Source organism: Erythrolamprus reginae, chromosome 2 (assembly GCF_031021105.1).
Source record: "Erythrolamprus reginae isolate rEryReg1 chromosome 2, rEryReg1.hap1, whole genome shotgun sequence".
Classification (NCBI taxonomy): Eukaryota; Metazoa; Chordata; class Lepidosauria; order Squamata; family Dipsadidae; genus Erythrolamprus; species Erythrolamprus reginae.
In genome coordinates this window covers 28,037,839-28,051,047 of record NC_091951.1, presented here as the reverse complement: position 1 = coordinate 28,051,047, position 13,209 = coordinate 28,037,839, and the positions used below count along the sequence as shown (strand labels likewise).

At 40.7% G+C, this 13,209-nt stretch overlaps 1 protein-coding gene across 1 annotated transcript; it reads right to left on the bottom strand.

Annotated features, from left to right (window-relative positions):
* Nucleotides 1-319: 319 nt before the first annotated feature.
* Nucleotides 320-13,057, bottom strand: LOC139163015 (tigger transposable element-derived protein 1-like). Its single transcript, XM_070743916.1, has 5 exons — nt 12,984-13,057; nt 10,545-11,021; nt 7,055-8,825; nt 3,129-3,242; nt 320-1,805 (listed from the first exon to the last, which is right to left on the bottom strand). Exons 2-5 carry the CDS (start codon nt 11,007-11,009, stop codon nt 1,597-1,599), a joined length of 2,559 nt encoding a protein of 852 aa, XP_070600017.1. The 5' UTR covers nt 11,010-11,021; nt 12,984-13,057; the 3' UTR covers nt 320-1,596.
* Between the last annotated feature and the right edge of the window lie 152 nt (nt 13,058-13,209).

Here is a 13,209-nt window from a genome sequence, read left to right as displayed (position 1 = left end):
TTGAATTAAAATGTATAAATATATATGTTACTGTTATACTTAAAGGTATATATGAAGTGGCATTTGAACGGAAAGATAGAAAGAAAGAGACATTGCAATCGGCTTCTTCTCCTATTCCTTTTCTAAAGGGTTTCATGATGGTCACTCATCCCAACACTTAGCCAAGCCCCAGGAAAAATAAATAGAACCCAGGAGAAAAAGAATGGAAGTGTGTACTGCATATCTCAATCAGCAGTAATGGTAATTCTAATTCCTGTGCATTCTTTTTTTCCTCTGGAGCTACTGCAGGAAAAGAACAAAATATCAAAGACCAGCCTGGTTTGCAACACTTCTTATTTGTTAAGATTTATTGATTTAAATTCATTGTTAAAATCTCCACCACCCAGAGTCATTGTTATGACAAGGGCAGCCATATAATTTAAAATACAATAAAGTTATCACCAAATAAAATTATTTTTCTATTGAAGACAAATTGGATGGATGGATGGATGGATGGATGGATGGAGGAATGGATGGACGGACGGACGGACGGACGGAGAGTTAGTTTCTGGTAGATGCAGGCTACCTGACATTCAATGGCACTGGATATACAGTATTTTAATCACAAGTTCAATTAATAAAATTACAAGAGATACTGTGTAAGCCACTGCCTTACAGATAACAACCTGCTGACCTATTCAGTTCTATCCATCCCAGATGAAAGCAACTACCAAGATCAGGTATCAATGTATTGAAAAGCCAACAGCCTTGTGCTCAATTCTTGGTCATCTGCTGTTTCATTCAAATGGTATTGTCATTTCCATAATCTTTGAGTCCGCAGGTTAGATCTGAACTCCAACCCTGCCCTCGAGAATCTGCTTGTGAGTTGTCAAGTTGGATATCCCTCCTTGATGGATGTTTATATGTTTACTGTATAACACAGAAAAGAACCGTGGGATCTTTTAAATACACTGAGCATTTGTGTGCTTTTATCTGGTACAAATCTGCTTGTGAGTCGTCAAGTGGGACTTGGCATTCATATTGCTTCTCTTCTGTATGGTCCTCTCGTATTTGATAAAGGGAATCTCACCCAATGAAGCTTTCGCTAGTATTTACAGTTTGTCAGTAGCAATGGGATTTAGAACCCATCATTGGAGTATAATGGGATAGGGGAGGGGTTGGGGAGGGTATCTGGAACATTAAAATAGCACATCATGAAATATTTGTACAAAGTTCTTAGAAATTAAGCACAAGAATTATATAATTACGATTATGTTCCAAAATAACGATGTAAAACAATATATACCTGCTCTTCCTTTTTAATCATTGTAATATAATAAAAAATATTTTTTTAAAAAATAAAATAAACTAGCACATCATCTAATGCTTCTCTTAATTCCGTCATTTTCCCTCAAACTGAAAATTGGCTTCATTTATTTTTTTGATCATCATCATCATGAGGCAGAAAAAATTCACTGGCTTTCTTTCCTGGGTGCTTTGGTTTTGCTTTAATCCCAGACTCCAGAAAATAATTTCTGACTCATTCCGAACTCTTGCAAATGTCTCTTTTTATGTCATCTAAATAAAATGCTCCTACGATCGCACTCTTATAAAATGTTACAAAGCCTGCCAGGTTAATTCATCTGTTCCTAAACAGTACTGAATGGCCTGGGCCATTGTATTTGAAAGAAGGGGAGAAGTAAGATTTTGGGGTGTTTTTTGCACGATAGGTGGCTGCTGCTTGAAGCTTGTATGTTCTTCTTCTCTTACTTCACAGCTTCCAACATGGAAGGTCTTCTCCTTATGTGTTTGCCATATATCACATTCTGAGAGAAACAGAAAAGCATTTATATCATTACCGCCAATAATAAATTCCATTTCAAACAACTTCTATTATGAATTCTAGTTTTGGTGGGTGTTGTCATATGCTTAGTCTTCCACCTCCTGTTGAACTAAGAAATCCCAAATTCAAGCATCCTCATTTGGAGACTTTCCAGCATCACCTATAGCAGTGATGGCGAACCTATGGCACGGGTGCCACACGGAACCATATCTGTTGGTACGCAAGCCATAGCAATGGCTCAGCTCCAATGTGCATGTGTGTGCCAGCCAACACGATTTTTGGCTCCCACAGAAGCTCAGGGAGGGCATTTTTGGCTTCCTGAGAGCCTCCCGGGGGTGTGTGTGAGGGAGGGCATTTTTACCTTGCCTGGCACCAGGGAAGCTTTTGGAGCCTGGGGAGGGCAAAACATGAGGCTACTGGTAGGAAAAGCAAGTAGGATGCTTGGCTGCATAGCTAGAGGTATAACAAGCAGGAAGAGGGAGATTGTGATCCCGCTATATAGAGCGCTGGTGAAACCACATTTGGAATACTGTGTTCAGTTCTGGAGACCTCACCTACAAAAAGATATTGACAAAATTGAACGGGTCCAAAGACGGGCTGTAAGAATGGTGGAAGGTCTTAAGCATAAAACGTATCAGGAAAGACTTAATGAACTCAATCTGTATAGTCTGGAGGACAGAAGGGAAAGGGGGGACATGATCGAAACATTTAAATATGTCAAAGGGTTAAATAAGGTCCAGGAGGGAAGTGTTTTTAATAGGAAAGTGAACACAAGAACAAGGGGACACAATCTGAAGTTAGTTGGGGGGAAAGATTAAAAGCAACATGAGAAAATATTATTTGACTGAAAGAGTAGTAGATCCTTGGAACAAACTTCCAGCAGACGTGGTTGGTAAATCCACAGTAACTGAATTTAAACATGCCTGGGATAAACATATATACATTCTAAGATAAAATACAAAAAATAGTATAAGGGCAGACTAGATGGACCATGAGGTCTTTTTCTGCCGTCAGTCTTCTATGTTTCTGTTACTGGGCCCACCAGAAGTTGGGAAACAGGCCATTTCCGGCCTCCAGAGGGCCTCGGGAGTGGGGGTGCAGGAAGCTATCTTCGTCTTCCCCAGGCATTGAATTATGGGTGTGGGCACTCACACATGTATAATAGTGTACGCACACGCTCTTTTGGCACCTGAGGGAAAAAAGGCTCGCCATCACTGACCTATAGACTTCCTGTTGGGTAGAACATCTTCATCAAGAAAACTCTCTTCTAGAAATGTTTGCAATCATTGACAGTCTGCAGCCTTACCTAATGAGTTGTCCTCCCCATCATTCCCTTGGGAAGCTTCGCCGACACAACGTCCCAGGCCTCTTTCTCTAATTTGGGAGATGTTAGCATCATATCCTCCAGAATTGGGGATGCCTGAAGACAAAAAAAAACCCCTGTCAGTTCTGAAGTCTAGATTCCCGAAATCAAATAATATGCTAAGTCAAAATTTGAGTAAGAGCCAATTTGCATACTGTTCTGGTTTCTGGTAGAAGTTTAGTAATTACAAATAACTCCCATTAAATGCATCATTTCATGAATAAAGCAATTCCATTTATTTCTCTGCTCTCTTGTACCTTCAACACATTTCCGACATCAACCGGTCCGTTATCTCTCTTCTAGCCGCATTCCTCACATTCTTCTTCCTGCTTAACTTAGACAAGATTTATTTCCTAACTACATAGCTATAAAAAACAGCCACTCTGACTAAATACAATACAAAATACTTCGGCTTACTTTATCTTGGCGAACAAACCCCTCCATATTTCTTGACGGCAACGTTGAAACTCCACCCTTCTTCTCCACTAGCCCCCTAACGTGCCAATTACCTCACTACAATATTTAACCCATTCCTCTCCTTAATATCTTCTTCCAGAGCTTTGCTCTCTACGTTTCTGAATTCTTCTGAATTTAGGATTAACCCAGCGAGCATCTGATTCTCCCTCGCTAGATCCTGAACTCATAGCCCCATCCTGTGGCTGGCCTCCCACCTGTTCTACTACCTGTAACCCAGGGCCCCCCCCCACTACTTCATAAACACTATCTGAATCTGAGTCCTCAATATCTTCATCATCCTCCAACTGATCAAGAGTATGTACAACACATACCGATAATAAATAGACTTTATTTCCTCCACATCTAAGATGTGCCAATATTTTTAATATTTTTAAATATTTTTTCGCCAATATTTTTGCTTCTGCAAATGCAACTGAAGCCAAATGTTGTGTGAGGATGCGCGCACAAGAGAGATTTCAGCGATTTTTGTTTATTTTTTCGGCACATGCGCTGAAGGAAAAGTATTGATGAAAATTGCCAAAAACTGGTTGCCGATTGGTTTCTGGTCACAATTCAAAGTGTTGGTTATGACCTATAAAGCCCTTCATGGCATCGGACCAGATTATCTCTGGGACTGTCCTCTGCCGCAAGAATCGCAGCGACCAGTTAGGTCCCACAGAGTTGGCCTTCCCCGGGTCCCATTGACTAAACAATGTCATTTGGTGGGACCCAGGGGAAGAGCCTTCTCTGTGGCGGCCCCGACCCTCTGGAACCAACTCCCCCCAGATATCAGAGTTGCCCCCACCCTCCTCGCCTTTTATAAGCTCCTTAAAACCTACATCTGTCATCAGGCATGGGGGAATTGAGATATTCCCTTCCCCCTAGGCTTATAAAATTTATGCATGGTATGTCTGTATGTATGATTGGTTTCTTAAATTGGGGTCTTTTACATTACTTTTAATATTAGATTTGTTCATATTTTATTTATTTATTTATTTATTAGTTGGACTTGTATGCCGCCCCTCTCCGAAGACTCGGGGCGGCTCACAACAAGTAAAACAGTAACAACAATCCAATTAATTAAAATATTTAACTATTTAAGAAAAACCCCATGTAATAACAGACACACACACAATCATACCATGCATAAATTAACGTGCCCAGGGGAGATGTTTAGTTTCCCCATGCCTTACGGCAAAGGTGGGTCTTAAGGAGTTTACGGAAGGCAGGAAGAGTAGGGGCAGTTCTAATCTCCGGGGGGAGTTGGTTCCAGAGAGCCGGTGCTGCCACAGAGAAGGCTCTTCCCCTGGGACCCGCCAACCGGCATTGTTTAGTTGACGGGACCCGGAGAAGGCCCACTCTGTGGGACCAAATCGGTCGCTGGGATTCGTGCAGCAGGAGGCGGTCTTGTCTTTTTACTGTTGTTAGCCGCCCCGAGTCTGCGGAGAGGGGCGGCATACAAATCTAATAAATCTAATAAAATCTAATAAATAAATAAATAAATAAATAAATCTGGCTTCTGGTCATACACAGAAGCTGAATTTTGTGCCAACATGCACCTGCCCGCTTTTGGGGGCTTTTGTCATAATTTTGGGGGCTTTTGTCATAATTTTGAACGGTAGCTAAATGGCCTATCTCAAGGACCACCGTTAAACAGATTATTTTTATTTACAAAGTTATATTTTCATCATGCTGTAGGCTGGGATCTTGAATGGGCGCTATCTGAGTCTGGATATAACAGATATAGAAAAAAGCTAAAGGAAAACTGAGTTGTATAAAGTCGTTACTCATTCAGCGACTATTCAAGTACAGTGGTGCTAATTGAGGACTCAAGGTTCCTCAGAGTTCCAAGTGTTGCAGTATCCTCACCTTTGTGTGATTACAGCCTATACAAATTATGATGTTGCAGGGAGCTGTGATCATGTTATCGCCATTTCGACCTACGAAGTTCCCATAATGAGCCTTGGTGGCACAGTGGTTAGAGTGCAGTAACATAGAAACATAGAAGACTGACGGCAGAAAAAGACCTCATGGTCCATCTATTATTATTATTATTTATTTAGATTTGTATGCCGCCCCTCTCCGCAGACTCGGTCTGCCCTTATATTATTTTCTGTATTTTATCTTAGGATGGATATATGTTTATCCCAGGCATGTTTAAATTCAGTTACTGTGGATTTATCAACCATGTCTGCTGGAAGTTTGTTCCAAGGATCTACTACTATTTCAGTAAAATAATATTGTCTCATGTTGCTTTGGATCTTTCCCCCAACTAACTTCAGATTGTGTCCCCTTGTTCTTGTGTTCACTTTCCTATTAAAAACACTTCCCTCCTGGACCCTTTAACATATTTAAATGTTTCAATCATGTCTCCCCTTTTCCTTCTGTCCTCCAGACTATACAGATTGGGTTCATGAAGTCTTTCCTGATACGTTTTATGCTTAAGACCTTCCACCATTCTTGTAGCCCGTCTTTGGACCTGTTCAATTTTGTCAATATCTTTTTGTAGGTGAGGTCTCCAGAACTGAACACAGTATTTCAAATGTGGTCTCACCAGCGCTCTATATAGCGGGATCACAATCTCCCTCTTCCTGCTTGTTATACCTCTAGCTATGCAGCCAAGCATCCTACTTGCTTTCCCTACCACCTGACTGCATTGTTCACCCATTTTGAGACTGTCAGAAATCACTACCCCTAAATCCTTTTCTTCTGAAGTTTTTGTTAACACAGAACTGCCAATGCAATACTCAGATGGAGGATTCCTTTTCCCCAAGTGCATTATTTTACATTTGGAAACATTAAACTGCAGTTTCCATTGCTGTGACCATTTATTGTACTGCAAACTGCTTCTGCTGACTGCTGGCTGTAGTTCACTAATTGAAATCTCACCAGGCTCAAGGTTGACTCAGCCTTCCATCTTTCCAAGGTGGGTAGAATGAGGACCCAGAATGCTTAACTGCTTAGAGAAGGCTGTAAAGCACTGCGAAGTGGTATATAAGTGCTACAAGTGCTATTGCTATAACCAACATTAGTATGGAAGGTTGCAAGGAAAATTCCCCCATAATTCCCTCCAACTTCTTTTTCTTCCAAGAAGCCCATTATAGTATAGGATCCTGGTTCTCATACTCCATAGGGCCTCCCTGCCTAGCACCTACTTGAAGGTCCCAGCCTACAACAGGATGAAAACGAAACTTTACAATTAATCTTTGCAGTTACGACTTTCGTATCTCTGCAAATCAAAATAATTCAAAGTATCATAAGTATCTCTGCTTCAGATTTCCTTTGCTTTACAAATCCGTGAAGGTCTTTACAAATCTGTGATTGGTTATAAAGTTGTTTTTATCTCACTACTGTTAACTGCGGTTGTGAAATGAAGACCATCTGTGGAAAATGAGAATTTACAATTACAGTACCTGTAAACATCAAATCGGATACAGCATCTGTGAAAGGTTCATGCTTTTTAATGTTTTCAGAAACATCGGATCTGCTGGCATAGCTGGTTGATGGCTGAAGATTGTTTGGGTGTTTTAGTCCTGTGAATGGCAAGTGGGAAGGAAGTTTGGTTTCTTTACCTTCATTTTCCTTCTTTTTTCTTTCATATATTTTGTGGTAACATTTTAAGTTTTCACACATTTCCAAATTTACATTTCTAAAACGTTCTTCATCTGGATCCACACTTCCTAAGTCTGATAATATTGGTTTAACTCCTGAGAAAATACCAGCCAATCCTTCCTCAGTGAATGTTTTCAATTCAACGTCTACAGCCTGTTCTTCTTCCCTAACCTTTTGTGCTTCCAGTTCTTTTTCCAGCTCAATTAAATCTTCGTATGAAAGCTCTCCCTCAGTGTAAGCTATCAAAATGTTCACGTCTTTGACCTCAAGCTCTAAATCAAGGGATTTTGTGAGTGTCAAAATTTTCATATACATTTCATCCAAATTTTGTTTAGGGCTAAATCCTTCAAAATTATTTGCAAAAGAATTATAACATTTCAAGCATTTCAAAAATTCTTGCATGCTTTTCAAACTAAAATCCTCCCACGCTGCTACAATGTTTTCCATACAATGCAGAATATTATAGCTTTTCCAAAACTTGGCCAAGGTTATTTTGTCATCTTCTGTTGTGGCTAAGGCTTTGGCAAACACTGCATGCAAATAGTGTGCCCTAAACAACAAGATAGCTCTCTGGCACATTGGTTGCAGGATTGTGGTGACGGTTTGGGGTAGATAAACTACTTTGACATCAGGGTGGATACTATCGAGATCCAAGACATGTCCAGGTACTTTGTCCAGAAGCAGGAGAATTTTAAAAGGAATCCCCTTTTGCCCACAATATTCCTTCACCTGAGGTATGAAACAATTCGTAAACCAATCCTTAAAGAAGATGTCTGTCATCCAGGTCTCACAACCAAATCGGTAATAAACAGGCAGTGTGTCCTTGTTTCTTTTTAGAATCATACTGGCATGATGTGATTTGAGGATCAGAAATGGGTTCAGCTTGAATCCGGCAACATTTCCCCCCAATAACAAGGTTACTCTCTCCTTAAATGTTTTACAACTGGGTATTTCTTGAGCCTCTTTGTGTATATATGTCTGCTTCAGAATTCTTCCCCAGTATAACCCAATTTCATCCAGTCTGAATATCTGATCAGAAGAATAATTTCCCTCTGCTACGAGATCATCAATTTCATCCAGAAAATGTGTGGTAGTTTGTTTTTCAGCCTTTAAATCTTGATGTGATGGAATCTGATAGTGAAATTTTTGCTGAAATCGCACAAACCAATCTCGGCTAGCACTAAATTTTTCAGTACATTTCTTCCCTGCTTGTTCCTTCAGTATTCTGAAAATGCTGCGTGCCTTAATCTGAATGAGGGGAAAGCTAACCGGAAGCCTCTTTTGTATCCGATCTTTGATCCAAAGTATCAACAGGAGTTCCATTTTGCGGGGGGCTTTTGTATTTGTGTTCATTCCTATTGCTCCTTTCAATGCCTCTTTGAACCTTTTCCTGTTCTTCACAATATACTTAATGGTGGCATAACCCAGGCCTTCTTCTTTCACTAGTTCTTGTATCTTCTTCCCGGCTTCATATGCTTTGATGATCTTCATCTTCAAATTGAGATCAATGCATTTGCCATGCTGCTTTCTCCTTGTTTCTGTCGAATTGGGCTTCTTTCTCTTTGAAGACATCTTGATATGGGATATAAATGCATGTAAACAAGTAAATAAGCAAGTGAAAATAAGAACAGGTGACATGCAATGCTGACTATAATGTGAATATGTTACTGAGAAAGAAATGTGCAAAAACCGAAAACGCACTCATTTGTTACGTAATTATTTTTTGAATTACTGTTGCATTTGCAAACGGTCATTAAGTGAAGTAGTTAATGAATGAGCAATGGTTGCATCACATTCTGAGCCTTTTACTACAGAGGAAGGAGGTAACTTCCTTGCTTACAAACCGTTGATTGGATTCTCAGGACTTCAGCCTAACCCAAGTTTCATGAGCCACAACTTGGTTAGCAACCATTTGTAAATACAGCAGTAATTAAATAATAAAAATTCCGACCAATGCATGCACTTACAAACATAGAAACATAGAAGACTGATGGCAGAAAAAGACCTCATGGTCCATCTAGTCTGCCCTTATACTATTTTCTGTATTTTATCTTAGGATGGATATATGTTTATCCCAGGCATGTTTAAATTCAGTTACTGTGGATTTATCTACCACGTCTGCTGGAAGGTTTTAATTAGGGTTTTATAGTTTTAATTAGGGTTTTATAGTTTTAGATTGCACGTTTGACTTATTTTTATTGTTTTGTATTTTATATTGTTGTAAGATGCCCTAAGTCCTTTGGGATTGGGCAGCAGTTAAGTCAAAGCTATTAATTAATTAATTGATTAATTAATTAAGATTGTGAGGGATTTAATTAAATAATTAGTTAGTTAGTTAGTTAAATCCCTCACAATCTCCTTAAAATAATCCCAGTATTTATGTTCTGAGACCATTACTTTTCCTTAAATTGCCATGAGCAAATGGGTGGCAGTATAATTTTTCCAAATAAATAAATTACACTAATTGTAATATTTCTCACAAGGACCAAAACTGAAACAATCTACAACACCTGTGACTGCGTAGTCACCTAGTACCGTATTTCTTCGGAAATATGACAGGGTCTTATTTTCTTTTGACACACAAAAAATGGCTAAACCTTCATTTCAAAGGAGGTCCTAATCCCCCCCCCCCCTCCATGCCTTGACTGGCTGCCAGCGACCAGTTAGGTCCCACAGAGTTGGCCTTCTCCGGGTCCCATCGACTAAACAATGTCGTTTGGCCGGACCCAGGGGAAGAGCCTTCTCTGTGGTGGCCCCGACCCTGTGGAACCAACCCCCCCCCCAGATATCAGAGTTGCCCCCACCCTCCTTGCCTTTCGCAAGCTCCTTAAGACCCACCTCTGTCGTCAGGCATGGAGGAATTGAGATATACACTTCCCCCTAGGCTTATAAAATTTATGCATGGTATGTCTGTATGTATGATTGGTTTCTTAAATTGGGTTTTTTTACATTACTTTTAATGTTAGATTTGTTCATATTGCCTTTTTACTGTTGTTAGCCGCCCCGTGTCTACGGAGAGGGGCGGCATACTAATCTAATAAATAAATGAATGAATGAATGAATGAATGAATGAATGAATGAATAAATAAATAAATAATTTCTTTCACATCTGAAAGGAGCGCCCCATGCACCTCGTCTGGCCGCTTCTTTCATGGCTGATAACTTTCTTGTTTGAGTGAGTCGTGTTTTAGGCGAAGCACAGCAACATTTTGATGGCTGTTTTCAACCCCCTCAAACTGCCTCCCAACCCACCTCCTTCCCCCTTTTTTCAGTTTTTGTGGGATGGATTACCTCCTGGGGACCCTCAGCATCCTGGGAGCTGAGGGGTAGGAGCAGCAGGTTCTCCAGATTGATTTCTCCCTGAGTCTTCATCTTCATGGAGGAATCCAGCTGTTCTCTGCCCATCCAGGCTTTCCCTCCAATGTTTGGATCCCCTTGGAGCACAGATTCCTTTCTGGCTTCCCCAGAACTTTCCTGCTGTGGATCCGCTTTGTCTCTTCCCCAGGAGGCCTGGGAGTCTGTGCCATTTCCCCATAAGGGAGGTGGTGGTATGGGAAACCATGCCATAGGTTCCACAAATTCTTGCCATTGAGAGTCCCAGCATTGGTGCATTAATTCAGAATTAAGAATGGATGTTCTGTCCCAGGTCAAGTCCTCAAGTGTCCTCATTTGGTCGATGAAAAGGTCTCCACTCCCACTCTCAGTGCCCTCTTTTTTTTCTTCTTCTCTAGTTACCTCAAGCCACTGTTCCTCCATAGTTGTCGCTCTCTGCAGTTCCAGGAGGGAAATAGAAAAGGAAGAGAGTATTAATTAGGGCTAAATGGTGTGAAAGGAATAAAAATGTCCTCTCCCATGTCTCTGATATTCATCATTTCTCCAAAGTTTATAAGATAGTCTCACTGGAATTAAAGACAATTCTCAGCTGTAGGATTTTTAGTAATAGCTGTCATACGAGTTGAATAAGTAAAATAAAGATGTAAGCAAAGAAAGCTTGGAGCAGTTAACTAACTAACTAACTAACTAACTAACTAACTAACTAACTAACTAACTATTTATTTCCAATCCCCTAGGACTCAGGGTGACTTACAAAAATATAAAAAGAATAATATATAGTAAGAAGTCAATATTAAAATTAAACACTCTAAAATTATAATCAATAAAATCCCATAACTAGAAACATAGAAGTCTGATGGCAGAAAAAGACCTCCTGGTCCATCTAGTCTGCCCTTATACTATTTTCTGTATTTTATCTTAGGATGGATATATGTTTATCCCAGGTATGTTTAAATTCAGTTACTGTGGATTTATCTACCACGTCTGCTGGACGTTTGTTCCAAGGCTCTACTACTCTTTCAGTAAAATAATATTTTCTCATGTTGCTTTTGATCTTTCCCCAAACTAGATTTCCTCAGATTGTGCCCCCTTGTTCTTGTGTTCACTTTCCTATTAAAAACACTTCCCTCCTGGACCTTATTTAACCCTTTAATATATTTAAATGTTTCGATCATGTCCCCCCTTTTCCTTCTGTCCTAACTAACTAAGTAACTAAGTATCTAAGTATCTAAGTAACTAACTAACTAACTAACTAACTAACTAACTAACTAACTAACTCTAATAAAGTGTTACAAAGCTCCTTCCATCACTTCTGTCTGCCACAAACAGGGCCCTGCCATCAAACTCTGGCATCTTCTCACCACATTTGCCAGCAAAGCTACTCCCAAAACGGGGTAGGTGAAAACAGGGCCAAGTGGCAAGGCAGCCGCCAAGCAGGTTTTCTCAGGATTAAGCGGCACATAAATCAATTTAATTAATGATAATAGTAATAACAGAGTTGGAAGGGATCTTGGAGGTCTTCTAGTCCAACCCCTGCTAAGGCAGGAGACCCTATACTACTTCAGACAAATGGCTGTCCAACTTCTTATTTAAAACTTCCAGTGTTGGAGCATTCACAACTTCTGGAGGCAAGGTGTTCCACTGGTTAACTGTCAGGAAATTTCTCCTTAGTTCTAAGTTACTTCTCTCCTTGTTTAGTTTCCACCCATTGCTTCTTCTTCTACCCTCAGGTGCTTTGGAGAATAGGTTGACTCATTCTGTGTGGCAACCCCTGAGAAATTGGAACACTGCTATCATGTCTCCCCTGGTCCTTCTTTTCATTAAATTGGACATACCCAGTTCCTGCAAATGTTCTTCATATGTTTTAGCCTCCAGTCTCCTAATCAGCTCTGTTGCTCTTCTCTGCACTTTTTCTAGAGTCTCCACATCCTTTTGGCATCGTAGTAACCAAAACTAAATGCAATATCCCAAGTGTGGCCTTACGAAGGCCTTATAAAGTGGTATTAACACTTCACAATGATCTTGATTCTATCCCTTTTTCAATATAGCCTAGAACTGTGTTGGCTTTTTTGGCAGCAACTGCACAATTAAATTAAATTAAAGTTAATTAAAATTAAATTCCCCAGTAATCAGGGAGCCGGGATAAAAATCCGAGATCGCAGATGCGGGGCAAATGGAGAGGGTCCCCCCCCCCCTTTTTTTCACACCCCAAACAAAAAAAACAAAAAAAGCAAATGGATTTTTTTTTCTCGACCCGTCCCTGCGGAGCAAAGGGCTCAGTTTCTGGGTAGCCTTACTCGAGGGGGAGGTGAGTATAAGGGAAAAGGGGGCCCGCGCGGCTGATCCAGCGACACTCCGACCAGAAGGGGAACCGATTTTCTTCCCGCGTTTTCTTACCACGCCACCCGCTGCAGGAAGAGCCGTCGCCGTTTCCTCCCCTCCCGCCCGCGCTGTTCCTCGCTCCGACCCACCTCCCTTTAATGTGGGACAGCAGCCTGGGGGCTCCTCCCCCCCAACCCCGGTCCGGATTGGAGGAGGGGAGAAGGCAAGGACGGCTCTTGGGAGGCGAAGCTCAGGCTGCTTTTGCACCGGTTAAACTTTTGTTGGGGTTTTTGCCGATATT